General features: G+C 47.6%; 1 protein-coding gene across 6 annotated transcripts; it reads left to right on the forward strand.

The window, feature by feature from the left end:
• The first annotated feature begins 912 nt into the window (after positions 1-912).
• SCN3B (sodium voltage-gated channel beta subunit 3) lies at positions 913-24,601 on the forward strand. Of its 6 annotated transcripts, none has more exons than XM_008689940.2 (6): positions 913-1,134; positions 1,990-2,071; positions 8,954-9,117; positions 11,782-12,007; positions 15,674-15,812; positions 20,179-24,601. In XM_008689940.2, the coding sequence occupies exons 2-6, from the start codon at positions 2,017-2,019 to the stop codon at positions 20,240-20,242; spliced, it is 648 nt and encodes a 215-aa protein (XP_008688162.1). In that variant the 5' UTR covers positions 913-1,134; positions 1,990-2,016; the 3' UTR covers positions 20,243-24,601. The 6 variants fall into 6 exon arrangements, with proteins under 6 accessions (XP_008688162.1, XP_040487032.1, XP_040487031.1 ...); XM_040631098.1 differs by lacking the exon at positions 913-1,134 and adding an exon at positions 1,196-1,428 and having other exon boundaries at positions 24,481-24,601; XM_040631097.1 differs by lacking the exon at positions 913-1,134 and adding an exon at positions 1,198-1,428.
• The last annotated feature ends 1,236 nt before the right edge of the window (positions 24,602-25,837 follow it).

The raw sequence follows: 25,837 nt of genomic DNA on the forward strand, positions 1-25,837 counted from the left end.
AACAGAAGGGACAACCTTGGGAAGTAGTAAGCTCTATCACTAAAAATGGAGCCTATTCATCCAGAATGTTCTTGGGGGATTCATGAATTGGACAGGTTGAATTAAGCCAACTTTAACTTCTCTTCCAAGCTTAATATACTGTGCTTCAAGGGCTGGCCTTCAAAACAACATAGAGTTTATGGCCTGGTGGCTCCCTGCCCAGGAAGAAGATCCTATCTTGGAGACCTTCTGCTGTTCTGTCATATGTTAGGAAAGAGAATTTCCTGCCTATGGTTCGTTTACAGTCAGCTGTTACTCTCCGGTTGTTTTTTTGGAGTATCGGTGTCAAGCTTCCCCTTTTAGAAAGGAAGCAGGAGGGAACAAGAAGGGGGGAGGGGGAGATTTTTGTATTAATCTTTCATTTCGGTTCCAAGCATTCCTAATCTGTTATGTCAGTTTGAGTTTATAACAAATCTGAGTTTGAATTTAAAGTTTCAGGTTTCCCTTGCAGAGATGGGGCGCTGCAACAGCGGCTAGGACAAGGGAGTGGCTAATAGTTGGAAGAAGCCAAACCACAATTTATCTGCTTTTAAACTAAAAAAAGAAAAGAAAAAAAGCGATTAGAGCAAGAGGGAGCTACCCCCACCCACAGCACCACTCTTGAGCTAACCTTTGGATCACCTCCCCGGATGAGGAGGTGAACATGGGAACAGGTGCACCTCACCCCTACCCCACTTCCCCTAACCAGGGATTATCTTGCTGCGTTCCTGTGACCGGAACTAATTAATCAAAGCTAGACAAAGAATAGATTGGGAGAACAGAAGGGGATGGGGTCGGGGGAGAAAAGCCCGGAGCTTCTCATGTACAGTGTACATTACAGATGACATCATTGCCTGAAAGAGATTCGGCCCTCCCCTTCCCGGAGCTGGAGAGAAGCATGCCTGTGCGGGAGCAGGAGTGGGGTTGCCTGGAGGGTGTGAATTGGTGCGAGGAGGTGTGCCGGTGCTGGGGAGAGGTGCGGGGATGTGAAAGGGAGACCTGGAGACAGCCAGCTAGCAGAGAAACCGCGAGGTCTGGAGGTGTTTGCGCGGCTCCAAGCTCCGCCCACCGCTCGGCCGAGGCGCTCTGCCCTGGGAGGGGCACGCCTGTTTGGAGGTGGGGAGTGTGTGCACGAGGGGTGGGTCCGTGGTAGCGGTGGGGGTGGACAGCCGCCTGCGCATGTCAAGGCTGACTGAACATACGCGGTCAAGGGGGACCTGGAGAAGGGCAGTTGGCCACCCGCCACCCAGAGTCGGGGCCCCGGCACTATCTGGGGGCGAGCTCCGGGGAAGGGGCCCACCCTCCCTATCCCCTCCCCCTGAGATCGGCAGCGCGACAGGAGCTTCCGCCTCCTTCCCCGCCCCTCCGGACCTTCCCGGGGAGCAGAGGGCGGGTGTGGACGGTACCGAGGTGGAACGAATTTTGGAGCTCAGACGGGTGGCCCGGGTGGCTTCGGGCGTGGGGGGCACGCCCAGCTTGGAGAAGGCGGTGCAGGCGGATGAAGCCGAAGCTCGTGGGTCTTGGTGGATCCTGGTCTGAGAGTAGCTATTCCCAGGGGAGGTGAGAGGTGGATCAACATGGACCCCTTCGACAGCCCAGCCTCCTAAAGCCAGCCGTGCTGCTCTCTTCGGAGCTGAGCTGTCACCGAGGCTCAAGCAGGAGGAGCAGCTGAGCCGCTGGAATTTGTGAAGTTCCGGGGTGGGCGGGGAAGGTACTGTCCGTGGTGCTGAGCCGGATCCCAGCAACGGGCTCCAGGGAGAGCGCGCGAAGCTGCTGACGGCTCCCTCGAATTGGGGCGGTGCGCTAGGGTAGCTTGGTGCTGAAACCCCCGCCCGGAAAGCCTCCCCAGTCGCCGGCGCTTGACCCTTATTTCAGTCAGAAAGTCGCCCTCTTGGGGCAGTTCGTCCCAAAGGGTTTCCTCGAAAGTATCTGAGAGGGCTAGTTGTTGACCGAGGGAATCTCTCTGTTTAGCCCCGGAAGCCACCCGCCGGAAAAAAGATGCCTGCCTTCAACAGATTGTTTCCCCTGGTTTCCCTCGTGCTCGTCTTCTGGGGTAAGTACCAGCACCCTGCCATGCGAGACGCAGATAACAGTAATAATGCCAACAATAATAACACTTAATTCATGTCGTTTGTGACAGAAAGGAGCCCTGGTTGCCCTCCCTCTATGCTTGTCTGCCAGACATGGAGATCCATAGGGGTTCCGTGAGAGCTGGGATTTTGAGATTGGAAAAACACCTCCTCACTCCTGCTGCATTTTGGTGGTTTTTCCACCCCTCTTCCTGTTTCCTGTTAATTCCAAAGTATTTTTTTTCCCTTTTCCTTTGCTGAAAGGGAATGCAGCCACGTTCATTACGAAAAATCTTGGTTACATTTACATTTCGTTTTTCAATGAGGAATCAGTCTGTCCTCAGAGTAATTCCCATGTCTTTTTTTTTTAAAGCTGGTTGCACGCATTTTGAGAATGAAAACACTTTAGCTGTTGATCCATTTGTTTAATTCTAATAAGGAAAATAGGCTTCAGCCATTTGCAGCTATGTCTTTGATAAATAGGCACCTGGGCATTGCATCTTTTTTCTTTTTCATGAACATATGAAGCTAAGGTGCTTTGGCATTTGGAGAGCAATGTTTTTTGCTTTCAAAAATAAATAGGTTCTTGTTTGCTGTGAGGAAAATAAGGTGACCTTCTCCCTCCAAATAAGGAAGACCTTCGCTTGCAACAGTAAACCTAAGCAGAGTAGTGTCGGAGTGGTGTGTCTGCGTGTGTGTAGAGAGAGTTAATGAGTCTACGTGCTAACGTCTGAAAATGTGATTGAGAGAATGCTGTACTCTGTGGATGTATATGCCTCAGTGTTTGAATATGTGTGTTAGAGTATGTCTGAGCATGTTAGAATGGACATCTGAATGGATTGGTGAAGATGTGTGTGTGTGTGCGCACGCGCGCACACGCATGTGGTGGTTGTGTAGTTCTGGGCATCTCTGTCTTGCTGACTCTGATTAGATCCTCGGGTCACATATAGGTGCTCTTCATATGATCTTCTACCTTCCCACCTTTTCCATGCTTTTACCTTCCTCTATGCTCAAAGTCAATAACCAGGATAATTAGAAGTGACCGTGCCCACCTGCTTTACTGAAACTAGGCATGTGGGATTATTCTCCCATGCTTGGCATGAGACCCATTCTGCCAGTGCAGTGGCAAATATGCTGATGGGAATTGCCTCTTTGCCTTAGTATCTCTTTATTAAGCCTTCAGGACTTACTGACTGCCAGCATTATCTGGATTTTGCATGTGACCAAAAGCAAAGCCAAGCTTCCTGTTGAACGAAATGCCTGATGAGACAGTCCGGGAAGGACAAAGAGGGAGAGTAATGCCAGTCCCAAGGGCAGACTCACTGCCATCCATCCCCAGTAGAGTAGACTAGACCTGAAGATGAAGCAGACATAATAGGTTGCCAATGATCTCACCTGCCTTGAAGATTTAAGGCTGGGATTTCCTCAGGGGAGGCTAAGACTAGGGACATGAGATTTAGGAGAGGTTGGTCTGGCTGGATAAGAAAGCAGTGGGAGATGAAGTTGCAGAGAAGGGCTGGGGTACAATTCTACAGAGCCTTTCTTCCCAAAGTTTAATTTAAATTTTTAGCATCCCTGCCTGAATTCCAGTGGAGGGGATGAGCATACCATATTCCAAGCACCTCTTAGGACTTACAAAGCCTGGTTTGGAGTCTTAGCTCTGCCATTAGTTTGCTTTGTAACAACCTTAGAGCATCTGGTTCCTCATATGTAAAGTTTGGAAGTTGGGGCAGATAATGTCTAAGACTGAATAGTAAGGAGTATTTACAGAATATCGCTAAACTTGGCAGTGTCCACCCCTCTCCTCACCCCCACTCCCTACCCCACTCCAAAATAAAACCTTTGGAAGAAGTGTGCACATTGCACCCATCCTTGCTAATTCTCAGCTTCTTTACAACCAGAACATTGGTTCATGAAGCTTAAAAGCTGCAGATGGAAAGAGGGATGGTTTGGGAAACTTGGTCATCAGATGTAAGAGAAAGGGCTTCATTTCACAAATGCAATTTCATTTTATTTGAATGTAATTCTAGTATTGGAAACCACTTCGACTAGATACGTTCTCCCTTCCCAAGTTGATTTTTCACATGATGCAAATATGAAGGGAAAGAATCTTTTCCATTATATTATTTTCTGCATCTATTATAAAAACTTCCCTTATTTCCTTTAATAAAGTATATAATAATAATTTTTTAAAAACTCTACACTTGCCTGATGCTTTATAGTTTGCAAACCATTTTTTAATCTATTACTTGTTTTTGGTCACTGTATCAATCCTTGGGGGTTGGCAGGGGAAAATAGTATTATTTCCAACTTAGAGGTGAGAGAATGAGCTCAGGGAGAGGGAAGGACTTGTAGAGAATTCTTGTCTCCTGACCTCAGTCTTCTAGTACTTGTTCTAGCACTTGTTATGGACACATGTGCTGCTATGCAGTATTGCCATATAGGTATCTGTCCTCTCATCCTTTTTCTGAGCCACCACCTTTCCTCCTCTCTTCCAAGCCATTGCCTTTCCTAAGGGCCTCCTTTTAGCCTGTAGGCCCAGGTCTGCTCTCCCAGATGTCTGCCGTGTTGGGGAATGTTTTCCTCTCTTCCCCCAGCAGCCCATCTTGCTGCATTCCGTTCTTTCAAGGCTCTGCTAACTGACTGGCTAATTGGATAGAGAAATCATTTCAGGGTATTAATATCTACAGATAACTTCATTTATTACTCTCTTTCGGAAAGTATTTACATTCTAATCAAAGCCTTTATTATCTTAGCACAAAGGAAAGCATCCTAGAGCAAGCTCAGGAGGGGAAATATAGTAATGGCCAAAGAAGAAGAAGATTTGGGGGTATTAGAGGAGTTGGTTCTATACACATTACTCTCCACCTCATAATAGATTGATACTATTCCTTAGTTAAATATAATTATTAGTAATAACATCATATCCTACCTTCTTAGAAGTTTCTTCATTATTACTATGGCAATTGAAGAAGAGACCGAAAGTGAAATGATTTGGCCAAGATTATCCTAGGAGTTTATTATTTACACTCAGCAATGGGGATTGAATACCTACCATATGTACAAGCTTTCTTGGATATCTAGAGGCTTTCATAGACAGGCAGTCTCCATGGGGTGGATAAACAGATTTCACCTCTTGATGGAGGGCTGGAAGCAGCAAGTCATATTGCCAAGGGCAAGCAAAGAGGGATGACAGAATTTTGTGGCCATTTTGCAATGCACTATCCAGGACCTCATGAGCAGAATTCAAGGAGAAGGAGATCAGTAGCACTTGTTCTCTGATGATACCTGGGATTATTGTCATCTCAGGAGCAACTCAGGAAAAAGATAGACTGCCCTGCTATCCACTGTCATCTTCCTGACTGCATATATTCCGCCCTCCTTCCTTTAACTATAAATGAACTAACCGTGCTCCTATTTAAGACCAGTTCATCTAATTGTTCACTAAGTCATGTCACCTGTCACCTATTTGAGGATGTTGGTCCAGCAAATTATTCCTTTTCAAACCCCAACAACTCTACTACCACCTTCATCCAAGAAAAACCGTTGAGCCATCTCTCGATCTGATCGGTGTATCAGCCTCTTAACTATTCTCTTTGCTTCCACGCTTGTCCTTCCTCACCTCGCCAGTTGATTCTCAACATAGCAGTCAGATAATGTAATTTTGTGTAAATCATATCATTCTTCCCCTTGGAATACTCCAGTGCTCTCCAAGTCACTCTGAGCAAAAGTCAAAGTTCTAATTGCGGTCTACACGACCAGCTGTGATGTGGCCCTGGCTCGTGTGTCCTTCTTTCTCACTTTGTTCCCTGCGCTTTATTGTGCTCTTTGCTTTTGACAGACACTCCCACCGTAGGACCCTGGAAATGCTATTTCCTCTATTTTGGCACACTTCCACACAGTTATTCATGTATCTCCTTTCTTGCCCTCATTTCTTTCCTTCAGTGCCTACTCATTGTCACCCTCTCGATGAGGCTGTCTCCCATGTGTCTACGCTCCTCTACTCTGTTTTACTTTTTCTCATAGCGCTGATTATAATGTTATATTTCTTATTTTTTTCACCCTCCCCTGGACTGTAGACTCCATGAGAGCAGGGGTGGTTTCTGTTTTGTTCCTTGTTGTGTTGTCAGTGCCTAGAACAGTGCCTGGCACACAATAAGCACACACTATATTTGTTGAATAGGTGAACAAATGGATGAGGGGCAAATACCTTAACAAGTGATGTGTGTACAAAGCACATTCATATAAATCATTCCATAAATTTCATGATGACTCCATTAGATAGATGTTACTTTCAGCATTCTGTTGATGAATAAACTGAGTCTCAGGGGCTAAAGAGCAGATAAACCCAGGCCTTCAGTTGCCAAATACATCTTGATCCTAACTCTGTGTTTGTAACTGCATTCCTTGGTCCATTTTCCTATGCTGCTTTGAAGTCATCATCATTGAACTAACTTATCTTTACCATGTCTCATTAAATATGAATGCGCCCCAAGGCTGCCTGCTACGCAGAGTTCTTAATGCCCACTCTCTGCACCTCTCTTCATTCCCAAACTATTGCACAGACCACACCTTCTTCTCTTTTTTTTCAACCAGGTCAACAGTCAGGACTTCAAACACATCACATTCTGAAAGTGTTTCTGGTCAGTTCTCTCCAGATACAGACCCTCTCTCCATTAAAGCGATGGTCCATATGCAGAAGCAGGAGACCTTCTTACAGACTGTCAGATAAGACAGCCCCAGCTTGCTTGAGAGTTTTAAAACCAATTAACTTTATTTTACATTGATGTTTTAAACTTCGTCATAGTGCTACTTGTTTGTTTGTTTGTTTTTAAAGAAAGGTAGACTGCCACATGCAGTGCCTCATTTGGACATGTCTGGAGTCTTGGAAAAACGTGACTATCCTATGTTCCTTTACAAATGGACTTGAGAGCTTGTTTGGAGGTTCTAGCAGGAGAGTGCAGCTACTCTATGCCCTTGAGCAAAGAACGGTCCTCTATAAGGTTGTCCTTTTCCACTGAGTGCACAGCTTTGGGAGGGACGCACATGGAGCAGTGAGAGAGGATGGGACACCTGCCTAGCCAGCCAGATCAGCCCAATCAACCCTGGCGATCAATGGGGTGACAGATCCTAGTGCCACTTGTTTTTTAAACTCCGTGTTTAATAACGACATTTTTTGCCTTTGGAATCAGTCAAATGTAATTTATTTTTTGACTCAATTAGTTGGTCAATCTCATTTTAAGCTCTAAATAAAGTTTTCCTCTGCTTTTAGAATGAATGTCTGCCAATACAGAAACAGACTAACCATTTATAGTGTACTAACTTTTAAATATGTGTGTGTATCATTTCATTTTTTTAGGGGTTCCGTTTTTATTATTAATTCATGAGAAGGTAGTATCAGAAGGGGCCTTCAAAGTCCTGACATAAGAATCCTTCATGGTCACCCCCCTTTTTAATCTTCTCTACAATGAGGTGTAAACTCTTACCAAGTAGTTTTTTGCATTTGTAAACAGCTTCAGCACCAGAAAATTGTTATTTTTTTAAAATGAGCTAAACTTAGTTTCTTGTAACTTTTGGAGTTGGACAGAATTCATTTTCTCTTCCACAGGCCAGCCTTCAAATATTTGAAGACAGATAAGTTCTGTGTCCAAGCCAGGCACCCCTCATCCTCCCATCTGTTTCTCCCCAGATTCTGTCCCTAGACCCTTCTCCAGCTTGCTCCCCTCTGGGCATGCACTGATTGAACAACTTTTTGCAAACTGTGACATCCTGAACTGACGATAATGGTCCAGATTTGTTCTGAACAGTATAGAGGCACCGTTTCTCCCTCGTTCGGCACATTGTACAGCTGTTAATGCAGCCCACATTTCCACTTGCTTTGTTGGCAGCCGCATCCCACTTTTGACTCATTCTGAAAGTACAGTCTGATGTACTCAATTTTTTATAGGTTACAAGTTTCTAGAGGGCAGGGACTGTAAGTCCAGACCTCCATGTGGCATGCAAGGTGTCCCCCGCATTCCGACATCTCTCCAGATTTTTAACTTTGTTTCTCTCCACTCCTCTGCAAAAAGCATCACTCCAGCCGAGTGGTCAGTTCACTGTCTTCCTCGCTGCTGCTCCATCCCCCACCAGGCATCAGAATTACCTACATTTTTTTCATAAAATTCAGATATAATGACATCTCTCCATGGCTTGCAAATATCTGACCCTTCATGTTGTCAAGGCCATACAAAGGTCCTCACAATGTGCTCCTAGCTCCCTTTCTACACCCCAGCCTTATCTTCCTTTTCTTTCTCTCTCCCCAGTCCAACCAGGAATAATTGGCCCTCCTCTGGGAACAGCACATCGCCAGCATAGCACTCATCGTGGCCCCATTTCATGATACTTAGGAGTATGTGTTCCCTGCTAGATTCTAGATGCCTTTAGGGTGTGGTTAGTGTTTGGTTCCTCTTTGTGCCTCAGCCTAGCATCAGGCCTGGCATGGAGTAGATTTCAGTGAATGGTGGTTGAATGAAGGGGCGCATGGATGGTCAACGGATGGGGGGATATGTGCCCTGTTTCTCACCCGGACTCTAAGTCTTTGAGGGCAGGGCTCAGGGCTGCACCGCGCCCTGACTGCATCCTGGGAGGCTTGCAGTGAACTCCGGGTCATCCGCGGCCCCCCTAGCCTACCCCCGTCTGCTCTGAGCGTGCACCCTTGGGGAGCACAGGTGAAGATGTACATACCCGTACACGCGATTTTCAAGTTTGTCTCACGAATCTTTCTTCTCTGTCTCTCCTCCCGCCCTCCTGCTCTCCAATCCTCTCTCCTGGTGCCCGCCTCCCCAACACCTGCCGTTCCCTCCCTGTCACCGGCCTCTCTCCAGTCGGCGTCTGCCTCCCCGTGTGCGTGGAGGTTCCCTCGGAGACGGAGGCCGTGCAGGGCACCCCGATGAAGCTGCGCTGCATCTCCTGCATGAAGAGGGAGGAGGTGGAGGCCACCACAGTGGTGGAATGGTTCTACAGGCCCGAGGGCGGTAAAGATTTCCTTGTACGTCCGGCTGCTGACTCTGGCCTTTCTTTTGCTGGCCTCTGCTGTTGTGTGCTTGGCTCCCGAGAGTCTGGGGGAAGGAAGATCCGACACACACTGGCTCTTTCTTTTTAAAGCCCTGACAGCTCCCCAGCAGAGAACTGACAGCCCAGCCTCTGTGAAAGGAAGGGCGCTTGGCCAGAGACAGGTGCTCCTGGTTACAAGCAGGGGAAGGGGGAGAAGAGAGAAATAGCGCTTCGAGCCTGCTGCGCGCTGGTCACCCGATAAGGCCCTTCGCAGGTGTTTCTGTTTCATTTTCTGCACCGTCTTAGTGGACGGATTAAATTAGTAGAAACGTTGAAATGACACTCCGCGCCATCATATGGAAGAGCGTAGGTGAGCTCATGGAACTCTCACAATCCCAGTGAAATAAGAATGACGGGGATGACCAAGCTGCTTTTCTTGGTTTTAAATTTAAATTCAATTAGCCAACTTATAGTACATCATTTCAGATGTAGTGTTCAATAATTTATCAGTTGCATATAACACCCAGTGCTCATCACATCACGTGCCCTCCTAAATGCCATCCCCCACTTACCCCATCCCCCCAGCCACCTCCCCCAAGCTGCTTTTCAACTGGTATACCCAGTATAGATGCAACCCTGAGTAAAATATTTAAATAGTTCTATAGTGGATATTTGCTGTGCCAAGCCCCCCAAGTGACCTCACCACCATCGGTCCCACTAGGAACCTCTGGACCTCCCCATGTTCTAGAAACTAAGGGATCACCCTGACAGAGCAGGGAGCTTCCAAGACCCCACCCTGTGCTGTAGCTAATGTCAGTTCTGATTGGTTAGTGCCGCTGTCAATATGGTCATTACACGCTTTGAATACCACCTTGGGGGTGACCGTTACGCACACTTTCACTGACTCTGGAACCTGGGTTTGAGTCTGATTCCACAACTTATGGGTTCTGTGCCCTGGGATAATTTGCTTCGCCCCTCTGGGCCTCAACGTCCTCATCTCTAAAATGGGCGTGCAAAGCATAGCTACCTCAGAGAATTGTTACCTTCAAAGTTGTTAGCTTTAATTTTTAATACATTTAGAATAGCCCTGGAATATAAGAAGCACGATATAAGTGTTTGCTAGAGAAAAGGTATAAGTACATAAGTGAGGCACCTGGGGCCCAAAGAAGTTAAATTAATAGAAGAGCTTAGATTCAAACCAGAGATACAAAGCTCTTTTTACTGCATTATCCCACCTCCGTGGAGGCGAGTTCCTTTTCTACAATGACTTAGTGGAGACAATAGCAGGGTTGAGTGTTTGTTCCAATTGGATGACAGCACTGGAACCAGTAGACTCCCCTGAAATCTCGGGGTTCACTCAGAGTTGACTGTGACAGAGGCTAGTCCCCAGGTTACAGGAACCTGGATGTCTGGGCCAGATGCGAAGGCCCCCATTGGCCTCAGGCCTGGTTGTATGCCAGCCACCAGCTCTGTTTCCAGGTCTCCCCAGAGTGAGTAGAAGTTGAATCTGAAGAAAGAAAAGAAACTTTAAAAGATTGTAGTGGACATACACAGCACTGCTGTCATCTAGAAATTTGTGTGACAAGGGCAGTGTTCCATATTTGTGCTGTCCCACACAGTAGCCACTGGCCACAGGTGGCCGCTGAGCACTGGAAATGTGTCTAGTGCAACAGAGGAACTAAATTTTACATTTTATTTAATTTTTAGTCATTTAATTTTTAATGTAAGTAGCCACCGTGCCAAATGCAGACTAGAATGGACAGCACAGCTGTAGAGAATAAGAAGGTGGGGGTGTCTGAGAAAAGAAGCTTTGAGACCACTTTTCAGTTATAATTCAGCCCAAAGCGAAAGACCTGAGGGTGCATATCAGTTGGCAGCTCTCCCCATCTGTGACACTTTCTGCGTCCTGGGTCCCCTTCCGGTGACCTGGCCCAGACTGACCACATCCTCTCAGCGAGAACCAGATCAGAGAGTCAGGTTCTGAGGCCAAGGCTTTCAGAGTCTTTGTGACTCAGGAAGCTGCCCTTCTCGGTCTCTCTGCTCTGTTCTCTCACTGGCTGCTCATCTTACTCTCTCTTCTCTCCCTGGCTCCTTCCAATTCTTTCTTTCTCTCGATTTCTCCCCTCCTGGTCTCCTGTATGCTTCACTCACTTTAAAAAAAATTTTTTTTTAAAGATTTTATTTATTTGAGAGAAAGAGAGAGAGCATGAACGGGGCAGGAGGGGTAGGAGGGGCAGTGGGGGGGGGCAGTGGAGCCCCACCCAGGGCTCATCCCAGGCCCCTGGGATCATGACCTGAGCCGAAGGCAGACGCTTAACCGACTGCGTCACCCAGGCATCCCCTTCACTTACCTTCTTTGGTTCTCTTCCTTTGCACCTCTTTTGTCCCGCCTGCCTTCTTTCTGCCTCCCGCTTCCTCTGTCTTTGCTGTGTCCATATGCCCCGATACCTGTTTACTTTTGCTCGTCTTTCCCTGCCTTTCTCTCTTCCCTGCCCCCCTCCAAGCCTCCCATCCTACTCCCACACTCGGGATCTCCTTGTAACACGGTCCCCTTTCTTCCTGTCCATGCACAATTCTGCTCCTTTGCTCTGCCCTGCCCCCATCGCGGCTCTCCTACCCTATTTTCTCTCCCTACTCTCTTTTGCTTCTCTACCTGCAGATCTATGAGTATCGGAATGGCCAGCAGGAAGTGGAGAGCCCCTTCCAAGGACGCCTGCAGTGGAATGGGAGCAAAGACTTGCAGGATGTGTCCATCACTGTGCTTAACGTCACTCTGAATGACTCTGGCCTCTACACCTGCAACGTGTCCCGGGAGTTTGCTTTTGAGGCACATCGCCCCTTTGTGAAGACTACACGGCTGATCCCCCTCCGAGTCACCGAGGAGGGTGAGGCTGGGGCACAGGGTGTCGAGGGTGCCCTGCTCTTAGGGGAGGGAGGATGGTGGGTTTCTACACAAGTGGGACCCTTGCAGAGTGCAAAAATCGGTAGTGGTGATATCTAAAAATGTCACCATTGACTTGTCTTCCTTTCTCAGCCAGCTTCCCGCAAACTGCCTGACAGATTGCCTCCTCTCTGTGCCTTTCCTCAGAGCGGAAGGGCTCAGAGATGACAGCAGAATGACCTCTTCCTTCATCCCCTAACTGTCATCTTTAGAGAAGGAGGGCAGCCTCCATGAAGCCGAAAGCTGCCCCATCAGCTGCACCTGCTTCTCTGGCTTGTGTTGAATCCCTGACTCGATGGGCACAGGGACATCACATGAGGTTATCTAGAGGTCATCCAACCCTCCTGTATGTAACCCAGACATCCCGGAACCGGCGGTGCTCAAACTTCAGCAAGCCTCAAAATCCCCTGCCGGACTTCTTAAAATGCAGACTTTCTGATTCTGTAGATAGAGCCTCAGAATTTGCACGTCTAACGAATGGCCAGGAGATGCCCGAGCTGCTGGGGACCACACTTTGAGAACCACTGCTCTTCTGTCTCTCCCCTCCCCCACCCCACAATAATCAGACAAGCAACCCTCCTTCCCCATCCCCGGCATCTCCCATTACGTAACCTCATTCTCAACTGGGAGAAAGAACTTTCTAGTCTTTAGTTTAAAATCTTCAGATTTCCCACAGCTAGTTTCTTGTTGGGGGAGTGGGGGGAGGGAGTCCTTTCATCAACCCAACTCAAATGTTTCTGTTTTAATCCAGTCCAGGATCTTGAGGGCGAATGGCAGGGTAAGAGAGGTCATGATTTTGTCCCGATGTGGACAATAAGATTAAAACGGAAGGTAGGTCAGTTCTGAACGCGCAGAAGCACTCTCAGACCACTGGCATTTAGACCCGATGAGCCATTTTCCCCCTCTGAGCCCATCTCCTCTTGTGTACAACGAATGAGTTGGACGGGAAGCTCTCTAAGGTGTTTTTCTGTTTAGAAGTTCCATTATCCTCTCTGTTTACACACCTCTTCTCCCCGGGGAGAAGAGGCTGGCGCCCTCTACTGCTCACATCCAGGAACTGCTGGCTGGTGAGGGCCAGACACTAGGAAGGTGCCTGTCTCCACCCACTGCTCTCTCAGGCTTTTGCCTCCAGAGACCCTCAGGCCAGTGGAAAGTGTGGCAAAGCGGAACCAGTCGGCCTGCTGGGCACCAGAGCAAAGCTTGGGTAAGAATAGAAGGAAAACAAGTTTGTTATCAGAACCACAGATCCTCTTGGGATGCGAGGACTGGAAGGAAGCTTGGCTCTCATTTCATCCAGGTGTTCTGAACAAAGAGCAGGCGTCAGAATCGCCCAGGGGGCTTTTCTTCAGTGTAGACATCTCCGTACCACTCTTGTGGGTATGAGTTGGTAGGTTGGAGTGAGGTCTGGTGTCTGTCAGTAGAAATGACTCCCTGGGTGACTGACTGGAGGGTGCAGCTCTGGTGCCCCTCAGTTTGTGGTGGGGAGATCAGTGAAGGGCTTGCCTAGAGTCGTGAAGCAAATTAGCACCAGACACAGGACTACAGGCCAGATCTTTGGCCCACCAGGCTAGGTCTGTGTCCATTGCCTCTTTTCCTTTACCTCCATCCCACTCCCTGCTACTCTTTCTTTCTTCTCCTTTTTTCATAACTTTTCTTCCCTCCCTTCTCTTCCCCTTTCTCTTCCCCCTTCCCTTCCCTCTTCCCTTCCCTTCCTCTCCTCTCATTCTCTTCTTCTGTGACCCCGTGGCAGCCTCCGAGAATACCTCCCCCCGGATACTCACTGTTCTTAGAAGGCTCAGAGTTCCACGCTCCACCATGATACATCCCATGGCATCTGCTCCATTCTTATGGTCTCCCAGAATCTCTCTGGTTCTCTTTGTTCAAGCTGAAATTATCCCACCCTAAGCTCTGCCCTCCTGGCTCTAAGACAAAAATCTGAGGTCTCTTCACCTAGAAGGGACAAAAAATAGTGAGCATAGATACCTTCCCGTGCTCCTACTTCTGGGCTATTGCATTTAAAATGTGTGCTTTAGGACGAATACATCACAAGTCAGGTAGCGGCAGGCCCACAAAAAGACATTTGATGGGTATGGTGTTCTTCTGTGCCTCAAGCTGCATCTGTGACTTCCAGCTCCAGGAGGTCCAGCATCCAGGAGACCTGGATGATCGTGGAGCCTTTGGACTGCTTCTCTGAGCTGAGGGTCATGTCTGTGGCTCTTCTGGGCTTTCAATGAGCTAATGAGTAAGGGAGGCCTTACGGATGCCTGGGGCCTATGAATAACCAAGGACATGAATCTAATTTACTGGTAGGAGTTAGCAATGGGAGATGTGGCTACAACCTTCCTTCCCACTAGAAAGGAAGATCTATCAGGACATTTGCCATATGTCATGTTTTAATTGTCATTTTGGTTGGCCATGAAACAAAGATCAATTATTTATTTATATTCATTCATTCAACAAATACTTACTGAGTACTTCAAATATTCCGGGATTAGACAACAGGCTGAAAATTCAGAAATAAGTAAAATGTGTTCTTAATAACACACCACCGTTAGAGAAGAGAGAGACACACATGACAATACAACATGAGAGGTGTCACGATGGACGGATGAGGAAAGCGCGTGGGCTTTTCCTCCATGCACTCCTGGGAGAATGGTCGGGAGACTGAAACGCAGGAGGGGATATTGGGACAGAGGTAGCAGAGGGGGTTTCAGTACCATCGAGGAAGAGGAAAGGGGACGAATAAATGTCCACAGATCCCTAAAGACCACAGTGTATACGGGAAGTGAAGTTTTGCTGGTGCGCCAGATGGCAGTGAGGAGAAGAGGGCTGCACTGTGAATGGTCTCGTGCGCCGTGTTCACAGACTTTGGTCTTTGTCCTGAGGGCAGCATGGAACACGGAGGGTTCTAAGCATGTAAATGGCAGGATCAGAGTTGTGTTTCAGAAAGCCCAGTTAATACATGGAATGCTCCAATTCTCTTTTTGTTTGGGTTTGGGATGACCTGGAAGGAAGATGGACTGGGAAGGACCCTGTTTCCAATCCAGACTTGTAGAGAACAGGCCCAGATCACTGGGGGTGCTGACTGCACTGGCCGCGGACACGTTGCCCACGCTCTCTCCCTCTGCCACTGTAAGGTCGGAGGACATGGGTGGTTGAACTAGACACATGCCCCACATTCCTCTTCCCTCCTGTATGGACCGTCCCATCTCAGAAGACGTTCTTGAACACACTAGGTCATGTCATGGCGTGAGCTGTCACCCTTACCTTACATTTTAGGAAGATGAGTCTCAAATAGGGGAAATGACTTCACACAAAATTGGGACCCAGCTCTTCTATCTCACTCAGTCCCAGGACTCCTTCCACTGCTCTGTTATTTCGTGCACTCCTCATTCCTCCTCATCCCCCACTCCAGAAGAAAGTCGGGGAGAAAGCGGACAGACAGGAGCATCAGAGGATATTAATTAAATCTCTCCGACGTCTTCTCGAGTTCCTTAGCCCCAGGGCTTATTTAAGCCACACTTAAAAATAGGTCTCATATATCCGTGAGCCAGTGACAGCGCTGGCTTTGTTGCGCGAGTCTATTCTGAGCCTCACTGTCCCCCTGCAGCTGGAGAGGACTTCACCTCGGTGGTCTCGGAGATCATGATGTACATTCTCCTGGTCTTCCTCACCTTGTGGCTGCTCATCGAGATGATATATTGCTACAGGAAGGTCTCAAAGGCCGAAGAGGCAGCCCAAGAAAACGCGTAAGTTCTAAGATGCCAAAATAATGCTAGTGGGCACCTTCGGGGTACTTGCTGTCACAGGTGAGGTGCTAAGCAATCGACACCATCCTCCGCTCTCCTCACAACAACATTTGACATAAGCGGTATTGATATACCCATTTTACGGATGAGAAAACTGAGCCCGGAAGAGTTTGCCCAAGATTGTTATAAGAGGCAACACAAGGTTTTGATTCATGCCTCTTAATGGGTACTTTTAACCTCCGATGTAAAATAAAGCCCATAAGCTACCATCAGAATCCTATGAAATTAGCATTATTATGACCATCTTACAGACGTTGAAGCAGGCTTATAGGGGTTAAGTGGCTTGCTGAGGCCACACAGATAATGAGAGGAGAGGCTGGGATTTAGGCCTCTCGATTCCAAACGTTCGTGCTCTTTCTGTCGCGCTCAGCCATTTGGTGTACACTGTGGAGCCCAGCAGGCCATCGGAGCACTGCCTTTTCTTAGCTAAGGAGCTCCAAGCCACGCGTTCTTTGCCCTGGAGTCTGCAGCAACTGGATACCCAGAGTGGGGGCTCTCATTCTCCGACGTCCAGACTATACATTGGCCGTGTTCACCAAGGCCCTGGTCACTCGGGAGTGAGCGCATCCGAGAAATGATGGGGCCTGAGGGTCTAAGAGGCTGCTCTGGCCTGTTACTTGGGGAGAAGAGAGGACAGAACCCTCATAGGTTTACAAGGCTAGCAACATTGCTGAGGTGATATCCTAAAAACTGTAGGCAGATAAGATCACCTAAAAATGTATGATAAAGAAAGTATTTTGCATGATACCTATGATCTCAGGAAAGTAAGAATTACAACTGATATAAGGATAGAAAGTAGCGATATGCTGGGGGAGATTGTCATTCCTGGTGAAACCTAGGTGCTCGGATTTTCACACTTGGACAGAAAGTGCCAACAACTGGGCCTGCACAAAAAACAGAGCTGGAACCGTGGCCCCCGGCAGAGCCAGGATCCTCCAAAAGCCTCAACACGTACCAGGGACAGATCAGAAGATCAGTCTGCCAGCCTGGGGAAAAACCCACGGAAACTTACCTACCTTGGCCTGACTCCCAAATAGAAACATAAAAGATTCTTGAGAATTCGTAACCACGAGCCTGCAGTCACAATGTTTGGGCTTTAAATTTAGCCTACCTACCTCATCCAGGAGCCTCTAAGCTGAGAAATTCAGTGAAAAACTTAGTCCCCAGACAGTGATGACCATGTGGGAGCAAATGGAAAACCATTCTGAAGGGACCCTCTCTCCGCTGAGGCTTACCAGGATGCCCTCCATAGAGCTCTGCTGCCCCCTCTGCTGATTTCACTGATCCAAAGCTAAAAGCAACAGGCAAGAGAAGGAACAAACAGCAGGATTAAACCCCAGGAACTTCGGACACAAGAAGGACCTGGTGGAATTTAGAAAAGAAGTTCATTTCGAAGAGTTAAAGCATTAAGAGGAGGAGCCAAAAGCATGAGAAGAGAATAAGTTGCTAAGAAAAACAAACAGGCAGATTTTATTTTTTTAAAGATTTCATTTATTTATTTGACAGAGAGAGAGCACAAGGAGGCAGAGGGGCAGGCAGAGGGAAAGGGAGAAGCAGGCTTCCCGCTGAGCAGGGAGCCGGATGCGGACCTCGATCCCAGGACCTGAGCTGAAGGCAGATGCTTATCTGACTGAGCCACCCAGGCGCCCCACAAACAGGCTGATTCTCAATAGGGATCTAAGAAATCTGGAGATGAAAAAAAAAGTCAATGAAATTTAAAACTTGATGGAGGGACTCACCGGGAGATTAGACATGGACAAGCAGGACATACACGTAAGGAAGTTATCCGGAAGGAAGCACAGAGATCTAAAAAGAGGGACTATCACAATGAAACACGCAGAAAGAAAATGAGACGATCCATTAGAATAGAACAGACAGAATGGAGGAGAAATAATATTCAGAGATCCAGTGGCTGAGGGAAGACCCCTCAGATCCAGGAAGCACGACCTGTCCTGAGCAGGATAAATACTGAACCAGAACACCAGTCATCTCTAAACTGATAAAGGGCCGCTACTCAGATTACCTCCAGCAAATTCCAGCTGTGTTGGAACTGCCTATAATATTAGAAACATGTCTCCCTGCTTCTGTTCAATATTAACTTGCAGATCCTAGGGAGTGTACTAAGCAAATAAAAAGAAAAAAAAGCATAGCAATTGTGAGGGAAGACACCAAAGTATCATGATTCACACCCAATATAATTATCTATCGTGGGTTGGCAACGTCCTCTGGAGTTTCCCTGGTGTGATCAGAGGTCAGGGAGAGACGGAAGGAAGAGGCGGGCCACTCCAGATGGGTAGGTGGCAGGTTGAACAAGGCAGGGAAGGTACTTACAAGGCTTTTCTTGGGCAGCCACAAGACAAGCCTGCCACAATCTTAAAGGTTTGTGTAGAGGCCTTAACTAGGTTCAGACATGCATACTGCCCAGATAGTCTCAACACCACATCACTATCTTAAGACGGTGTCCCTGGCGCAGCTTCTGGGACTGGGGAAGGCAGGTGGAATGCACACTCCAAGGAAAGCGAGGGAGGGGCGTGGGGGGACTTGACTGCTGGAGTCCAGCTCAGAGGTCACCCGGCAGCCACGACCTCCCCATGACCTCCTCTACCGCCTACATAGAAAATCCAAGGGAATCTATGGACAAACCATTAGAGCAAATGAGGACATTCTACAAGATTGTAGATACAAATCGAAACATAAAAGTATAAAAACCACCTATAGTCCAGCCACAAACATTTAGAAAAACATTGAAATAGTTAAAACATTTGAAAAAATTTCCATTACAGTAGCAACAAACACGCTCCAGTACCTGGGAATACATTTGATAAAAATGTGCGAGACCTTTAAGGAAAAAATTACAAAACTTTACTGAAAGACTTAAGACCTAAATAAATGGGAGAAGAAAACCTCACTGAGGCAAACATGGCAATTCTCTTTGAAATTAATCTGTAAATTCAATGACATTTACATCAAAGTCCCTATTGGATTGTTCAAGGAACTCAATTAGCAGATTTTAAAAGTCACATGGAAGACCAAAGGGCCAAAACCAGTCCAAACCAAGCAATGGCTACATAGTGACTATTTTCTACACAGGGTCTCTGTTGTATATTATTCTTTGGTTTTCCTTCTTGGTTGGCAACGCTTCCGACCATTCTTAGCTCATGAGCCGTGGTTCGCCTATTTCAAAGAAAGAAAAATATTTATTGAAGATGGCTGGTAGGACTTTTCCTATCCGATATGAAGACTTTTTACAGAGCTATTGGAGTAAAGAGTTTGTCCATCCTGACATAGGCATACGGCACAAAGAGAGCAAAACCGAGAGCCCCCCTCCAAATAGATCAAGAAAAAAAGATTCCCCATCTCTCACACTAAACAAATAAATTGTAAGTGGATTTAAAGACAAGGTAAAATGTATAACTTGAAAGTCCAGTCAAGGGAAATAGAAGACACTGTCTTCATTACCTTAGGATAGAGAGGATTTCTTAAAATACAAAAGGCACAGAGAGGAAAGAAGGATAATTTTCATGACACTATCTATGAAAATCAATTGTTCATTACAAGACTCCATAAGCAAAGTTTAGAGACAGACAACAAACTGGGAGGAGATATTTTCAAGACGTGAAACCATCAAAGAAAAATCCAGGGGCGCCTGGGTGGCTCAGTCAGTTAAGCAGCTGACTCTTGATTTCAGCTCGGGTCATGATCTCAGGGTCATGATCTCAGGGTCCTGGGATTGAGCCCCGTGCCGAGTTCCATACTCAGCGGGGAGATTCGTTCAGGATTCTTCTCTCCCTCTGCACCCCCCCCCCAAATAAATAAAGAAAACTTTAAAAAAAGAAAAGAAAAATCCATGAGAAAAAGACAGGTATCTCAGAAGGAAAACTGGCAAAGCAAATCAACGGTCAAATTACAGAAGCAGAAACCCAAATCACCTAAAAACTTATGAAAAGATGTACAATGTCAGCAGAAATCAGGGAAATGGATATTAAAACAACTATAAAATATAATTTCACACCCAGCAGCGTGGCCAACATTTTAGCATGACAATAGGAAGTCCTGAGACCCACGTGGATAAATGGGAAGATTCACGCATTGCTAGTGGAAGGAAAAAAAATACAAACAACGCCTAGTGCTCTAGTCCCCGCTAAAAGGGCCATTCTGGTTTTCTCTTGGGAACCACAGGCAGAAGGAGATGCAGAGCTGTTCTGCAGACGTCCTTGTTCCTGTGCCCCCACTCCTTCCCTTTTCTTGGGTTCCCACTGCTGGGTACGAAAGTACTGATTCTCTTCCCCCGTCTGCCCTCCTGCAGGTCCGATTACCTTGCCATCCCGTCGGAGAACAAAGAGAGTTCTGCGGTACCAGTGGAGGAATAGGGGGTGTGCCTGAAGTGACGTGCAGGGAAGGGCCGGGGAAGGTGCCTCAGGACGGCAGCTCGTGCAAGTGACTCTGTCCATCCACACCCATGTGACTTTAAATCTGCCCCCTTAGATTTTTACCCTACCCAGAGTCCCCCCGCTCAGGGTACCACTTTAAGTTGATGATGCCCAGGTCACAGAGCTGTAGGTCAAGCCCTTTAGAAGGTGAATTGCTTGGCCTCAGTGCTGGAGCAACTTGAACTTCTTTCCCACCGTGACAAGCCATTCCCCCACTCCCTCCTTTGTAAGGATTGTGGATTTGGTCAGAGTCTTTGACTGGGCTGGACTGGGCCTGGCTGGAAATTCTCAGTGAGTTGTTTTATCGTTGGTAGGTGGTCTGGACACTGAGGGACTGGATATTCCGGGTTCTGTGATGTCAACGGCGTCAGGAGGGTGCCCAGGGCCACATTGCTTCCCCTGTGCATCCATCCTTCTATTCATTCATAATACAACCGCTCACGTCTGAACTTTCCCCTCTGACTTCCTGACTCCATCAGACCTCTGCACACCTTAAGATTTTGCCAGAATGAGGAGCCAACATTTCTACATGGACTCAACCTCACCCTGTTCTAGCTTTCAGGCGAGGAGCACCCACGCCAACTGGACTTCTTCCCTGGGCTCCAAATGACCCTGTCCAAATGCTGGAGATGGCACATCCCTCTGTCCCTCACTGACTGGACCTGGCTCATCCTTCATTGCTGCAAGTGAATGGATGTCTTCACGGAAGGAAGCAGGAATGATTAATTCAGGTTAAAGCAAGAGTGTCATGAAGTGGGATTCCTTGAAGTCAGTTTTTTTCAAGTTCCTGGCCCACTTGACTAGAGCATCAGAGCAATGCATGCCTTTCTAGATTCTTCAGTGATAGAAAGTGTACGAAGCATGGACCAAAATGTTCTTGGAACTTGGAACTCTAGGGCTCAATCCCGATGGGTCTCTAAGGCCTAAGTTGGGCTCAGTCCTTCAAGAAGCCAAAGACAGAAGTGGCTCTTAAAAGTCATACAACATGTTCATAACCCTATTAGGGTACCGTGGATGCGTCCTCCAAGGCGAGCACCCACCTGAGATAGTTGGGAAGCATTATTTCCCTGGGGGCGTTGGAACAGAAATTCCTAAGTTCTTCCTCTCTAAATTCCTGTAGATCAGTATTATTCCTCATTTTACAGGAGGCAACTGGGACTCAGAGCGGGCTCAGCTGAGTGAGAGACCTCAGAGGCTCAACTGGAGCACAGGAAGCCTTAGGGGCCGCCCAGTTGAGACTTCGGAGATGGGATAATTTTTTCTTAAAAAGACCTTGAAACTGAGCTTGGCCACGGCCATCGTTCACAAGCACAGGGGGTGCATTGCCTGGCTGAGGTTAACTCGGATAGAGTCAGGTAACTGGGAAGTGGCTGAAAGGCCCGGAGTAGACTGGGGTAGGACACAGGGTAGACTGGAAGAATTTCCTCAGTGAAGATGAAAAATCCTCCAGGAGGAAGTGGCATCTGGGAATGACATTTAAGCTAAGAAATGTGCTTTGTAGTCTCGGATGGATGACGCGTGAGTGAGTGAAGAGACGGGTGGGGCTAGGCGGCTTCCAAATATTTCACCTGTGACTCCATGATGTCTCGTTGTTGGGTTTTTTTCTGGATTTGAGGAGAGCAGAGGAACACTGAAAAAATTTTAGTCCGTATCTCGTTTTGTTTCAATTGAGTCACTGGTCCAAGTGTGATGTCCTCTGGCACCTAGTGAGGAGGAAGGGGAAGGCTGCTTTATGGGATAGGAGAGCATGTCGGTGGCGGGGCTCAGGCAGTGAGAGGTCCCTCAGATCCGGGGGAACTTATGAGGGAAAGAGCACACTTCACTGGCTCTGGGCCTCAGCTGACAAACTCGTTTTTCTTCAGCTCTTCCATCCTTGGGGGATCTACTTGAGACAAGCCCTTGCTCACATCCTCAAGAGTCCAATTTTATTGAAGAAAATACTTTTGGTAAACTCAAGACCTTTCTCATCGGTGATTCCCACACAATTCCTCTGAAAGGGGGGACAGAATTAGATTATTTTCCGTACTTTGTAATTAGGAAGATAGATAGGCACAGATTCCTGTCCCGTGGCTGGTGGATGGCCGAGCTTACAGCAGAAGCAAGCGGCTCACTCCCGGCGCAGCCTCCTCTTGCTTCCAGGAGACAACGCAAATTCATCAGACCCATAATCACGTAGTGTGCATGCCGGCCGCCTTGCTCCTTTTCAAAAAGCCCAACCCAGGTTATTTCCTGAGTGGTTTTTAATGAGCTCAATGGCACCTATCATTTTTCCCCTTCTTTATCTTTTACAAGGAATCTTCTCAATTCTTGTTTCTAACTTCTCCGCCCCTCTCATCCTTAACTCTGTCATTAGAGCAACACGGCTTACACGGTGCTTTCGTTTCCGCTTAGTTCTTCTCTACAGCTGGCCCTGTGTGGGGGGTATTACTGATACCCGTGTAACAAACGAGCACACTGAGGCTGTCGGAGGCTAAGCAGCTTTACCACATTCTACATCCGTGCAGCTGGTAAGTGGAGAGCTGGGGTCAGGTCTTCTTCGGACTCCTGGCCCAGTTCCCTTTCCACTCAGACCACAGCTGCTTCCCTCCCTCTCATTGCTGAATTTCCATCCCCTCTTCGCCTCTCTTGCACGTCCCGAGGTGTCGCACCTCTCTCGCCCCGACACCACTCGACTGCCCCTCCGCCACTTTGCTTCTTAGCAGGTGCTCGCGATGTGCTTTGAGACTCTATCTTGTTTTGGTTTTCCCTTTCTAGCTGGTTTGCACATTGCTCTTTCTCCTGAATGGCAACTCAAGTCCTTCCTGGGAGACTTGATCAGCACTACAAAACCTGTCATCCCCAACCTGCTTCAAATCCTCCCCATTCTGTTTCTCCCCATATTCCTAGAGGAGCCAGATCAAACGTGCATCGCTCTGGAAACTTCAGCTGGCATGTTGTTCTTATTAAAGGGCTTAGAAATGTCCTCAAGGGCTATTATTACTTTAGGAACCCCATCTGTTGTCCTGGTGCTGGGTATGTCCCATGACTGATCCCTCAATAACACAATTCACTAAAGGCCAAGCCAGGCTGGGTCTGATTTTTCTTTTACTACTGCTGTAACAGCCAAGAACTGGATTGCTCAACTCAGTTGGCGTTGTAGACACCCTGCCCTGCTGACCTTTACTGCCAGCCCAGTCTTAAAGCACAGCCTCCTGAACGTTAATACTGTGACAGTCAGGCCTGCCCCTACCCCAACCTTTACTTTCAATCTGTTTAAAAGCGTTATCCTTTACTTCCTTCATCCCCCAACTTCCACACGCCCAGATTTCTGATTCTCTGAGTTTCTGCTTTCTCTTTCGATGCCCAACTAGACAGGTTAGTAGGAAAGGAATTTTTCAAAGCAGGAATATGCTGGAGAAACGTGTAGAGCAGAGAATGGTTAAGAGACAGCAGTAGCTCCCTCCTCCCCCCACAGAACTGCTAGATCAAAGGGAAAGTGCACCCAACCCAGGATCTGTGCACCTGCCTGACATCAGGGGCAGAGGCTGTGTAACTGGCATGTCTGCAGGAAGATGCAAGAGCCAGACACATTCCGGAACAGATCTTGGTTCCCCTTTCCCCAGGTTAACATAGAAATGGAAAAATACAACAAAGAAGCTTTCCTCTCCCCTCCTTTTGTAAATGAAAGATCCCCAACTCAGTGAATTCACCCAGTCCCTGTGAGTGTATCTGAGGAGTACTGGTGTGTCCACGCACTGTGTCTCAAGCCCCAACCTGGAGCCTCTGTGTACCCTGTGGCTTCAGGTCTGAAAAATACCATCAGCCAAGCTCTTCCTATCTCTGCAAGTCCGCCGTGGTAGATACCTCGTCTTGCGCTCTTACTTGAGTTTACAGTAGGACCCGTAGATAAGCACACGGAGCAAGTCTGAGCTGTGGAAGATCAGACTGCACCCCATATCCTGGGCCAGCCAAGCCTCAACGCTGGTAATACCCTTCTTCCCCCTGAACTACCACCCAGCAAGAACGGCATCTGACAGCAGTGTGAGTGATGGAGGGGGGGGGCTGCGTTAGCCCAAGCGCTTGTCAATTTGGGAAACACCATCAAACACAATTAGCGAACTCTGGCGGTCTTGCAACTAACCGCTGCATCTCTTTGCCACATCGTCACCTTCATACTGCTTCTTCTTGATTTTCCACAGCCCATCTTCTTCTGAACTCTAGAAATGTTCCTGATCACCCAAGCTCTCCACAACCTAATGCCAGTATGGAGTGTTTTTCAGGAAATACCCTGTTTGTGTCAATAAAGTGTCTCTAAACGCGGCCTGGTCTAGTTTGCTCAACTATGTGTATCTGCTATGTATACTATGGCTTCTCCCTCCCTCCCCAGCCTGCATCGACTCCTGAACTCGCCATCAGTGGGGGGTATTTTCCCAGAGAACGGAAAATGCATTTAACAGTCTAGAATTAAACAATGTAAAGGTGTGATCTTCCTTTCTTCTCCTCCTAACCTTCCTAAATACAAAGGAACACAAGAGTCACCAGTCCTCCCTCCTGTCTGACACCAACTAAGTCTCCCATCACGTGGTAAAGGGATAACTCCAAGACAGACCCAGTGAGGGGAGGGGGCCAGACTCCCCGACCAGTCTAGGCTAGCAAGGAAATAAGGCAAAACTGTCTCTCAATGTCCACCTTCCTGGAAGTGCCAAGGCACAAAAGGGAAAAGTTAAATAACTTACCACTGGGATTCACAGCATGTAATATGCTCCTATAATAACAGCACTGCTTGGAGTTCCTGGGTGATGCAGTCGGTTGAGCATCCGACTCTTGGTTTTGGCTCAGGTCGTGATCTCAGGGTCATGAGATCGAGCCCCATGTTGGGCTGCACGCTCAGCATGGAGTCTAAGACTCTCTCCCTGTCCTGCTGATAAATCTTTTAAAAAAAAAGCGCGGGGGGGGGGCGCCTAGGTAGCGCAGTCTTTAAGCGTCTGCCTTCGGCTCAGGGCGTGATCCCGGCGTTCTGGGATTGAGCCCCACATCGGGCTCCTCCGCTGGGAGCCTGCTTCTTCCTCTCCCACTCCCCCTCCTGTGTTCCCTCTCTCGCTGGCTGTCTGTCACATAAATAAATAAAATCTTTAAAAATAAATAAAAAAAATAAAATAAAATAAAAAAAGTGCGGGCTAATAAATAAAAATTATCTTACTATAGTACCAGCCACTATATGAAGAAACACACACACACATTTTTATATTATCTCTAAAAAACTGAGGCTTAGAATAATGGATGGGGACCAAGGTCACACAGCTGGTGAAGAGTGATCCTGCAACCCGTACTCTGGTCTGATCCCACAACTTTTTATCCAGCTGACTTCATCAGGCTGCCTCCCTTCCCAGGAAAGGGCATCCTAGATGTTGGGCAGATGGCTGGGCATAGGTATATGTATGGGCATGCCTGCGCGTACACACACACACACACACACACACACACACACACACACAAACAGACGCACACACGCACGTGCGCCTTTGGGCCTTGCCCTCAATACAACTGGGAGGACCA

Source organism: Ursus maritimus, unplaced genomic scaffold, assembly GCF_017311325.1.
Source record: "Ursus maritimus isolate PB19 unplaced genomic scaffold, ASM1731132v1 scaffold_16, whole genome shotgun sequence".
NCBI lineage: Eukaryota > Metazoa > Chordata > Mammalia > Carnivora > Ursidae > Ursus > Ursus maritimus.

Excerpts from the sequence above, each read along its gene's own strand:
- SCN3B (XM_040631097.1), top strand. The coding sequence starts at position 1,198 with ATGTCAAGGCTGACTGAACATACGCGGTCAAGGGGGACCTGGAGAAGG. Across the intron at positions 1,429-1,989 it reads CGGGTGTGGACGGTACCGAG|CCCCGGAAGCCACCCGCCGG; the intron begins GTGGAACGAATT and ends CTCTCTGTTTAG. Across the intron at positions 9,118-11,781 it reads AGGGCGGTAAAGATTTCCTT|ATCTATGAGTATCGGAATGG; the intron begins GTACGTCCGGCT and ends CTCTACCTGCAG.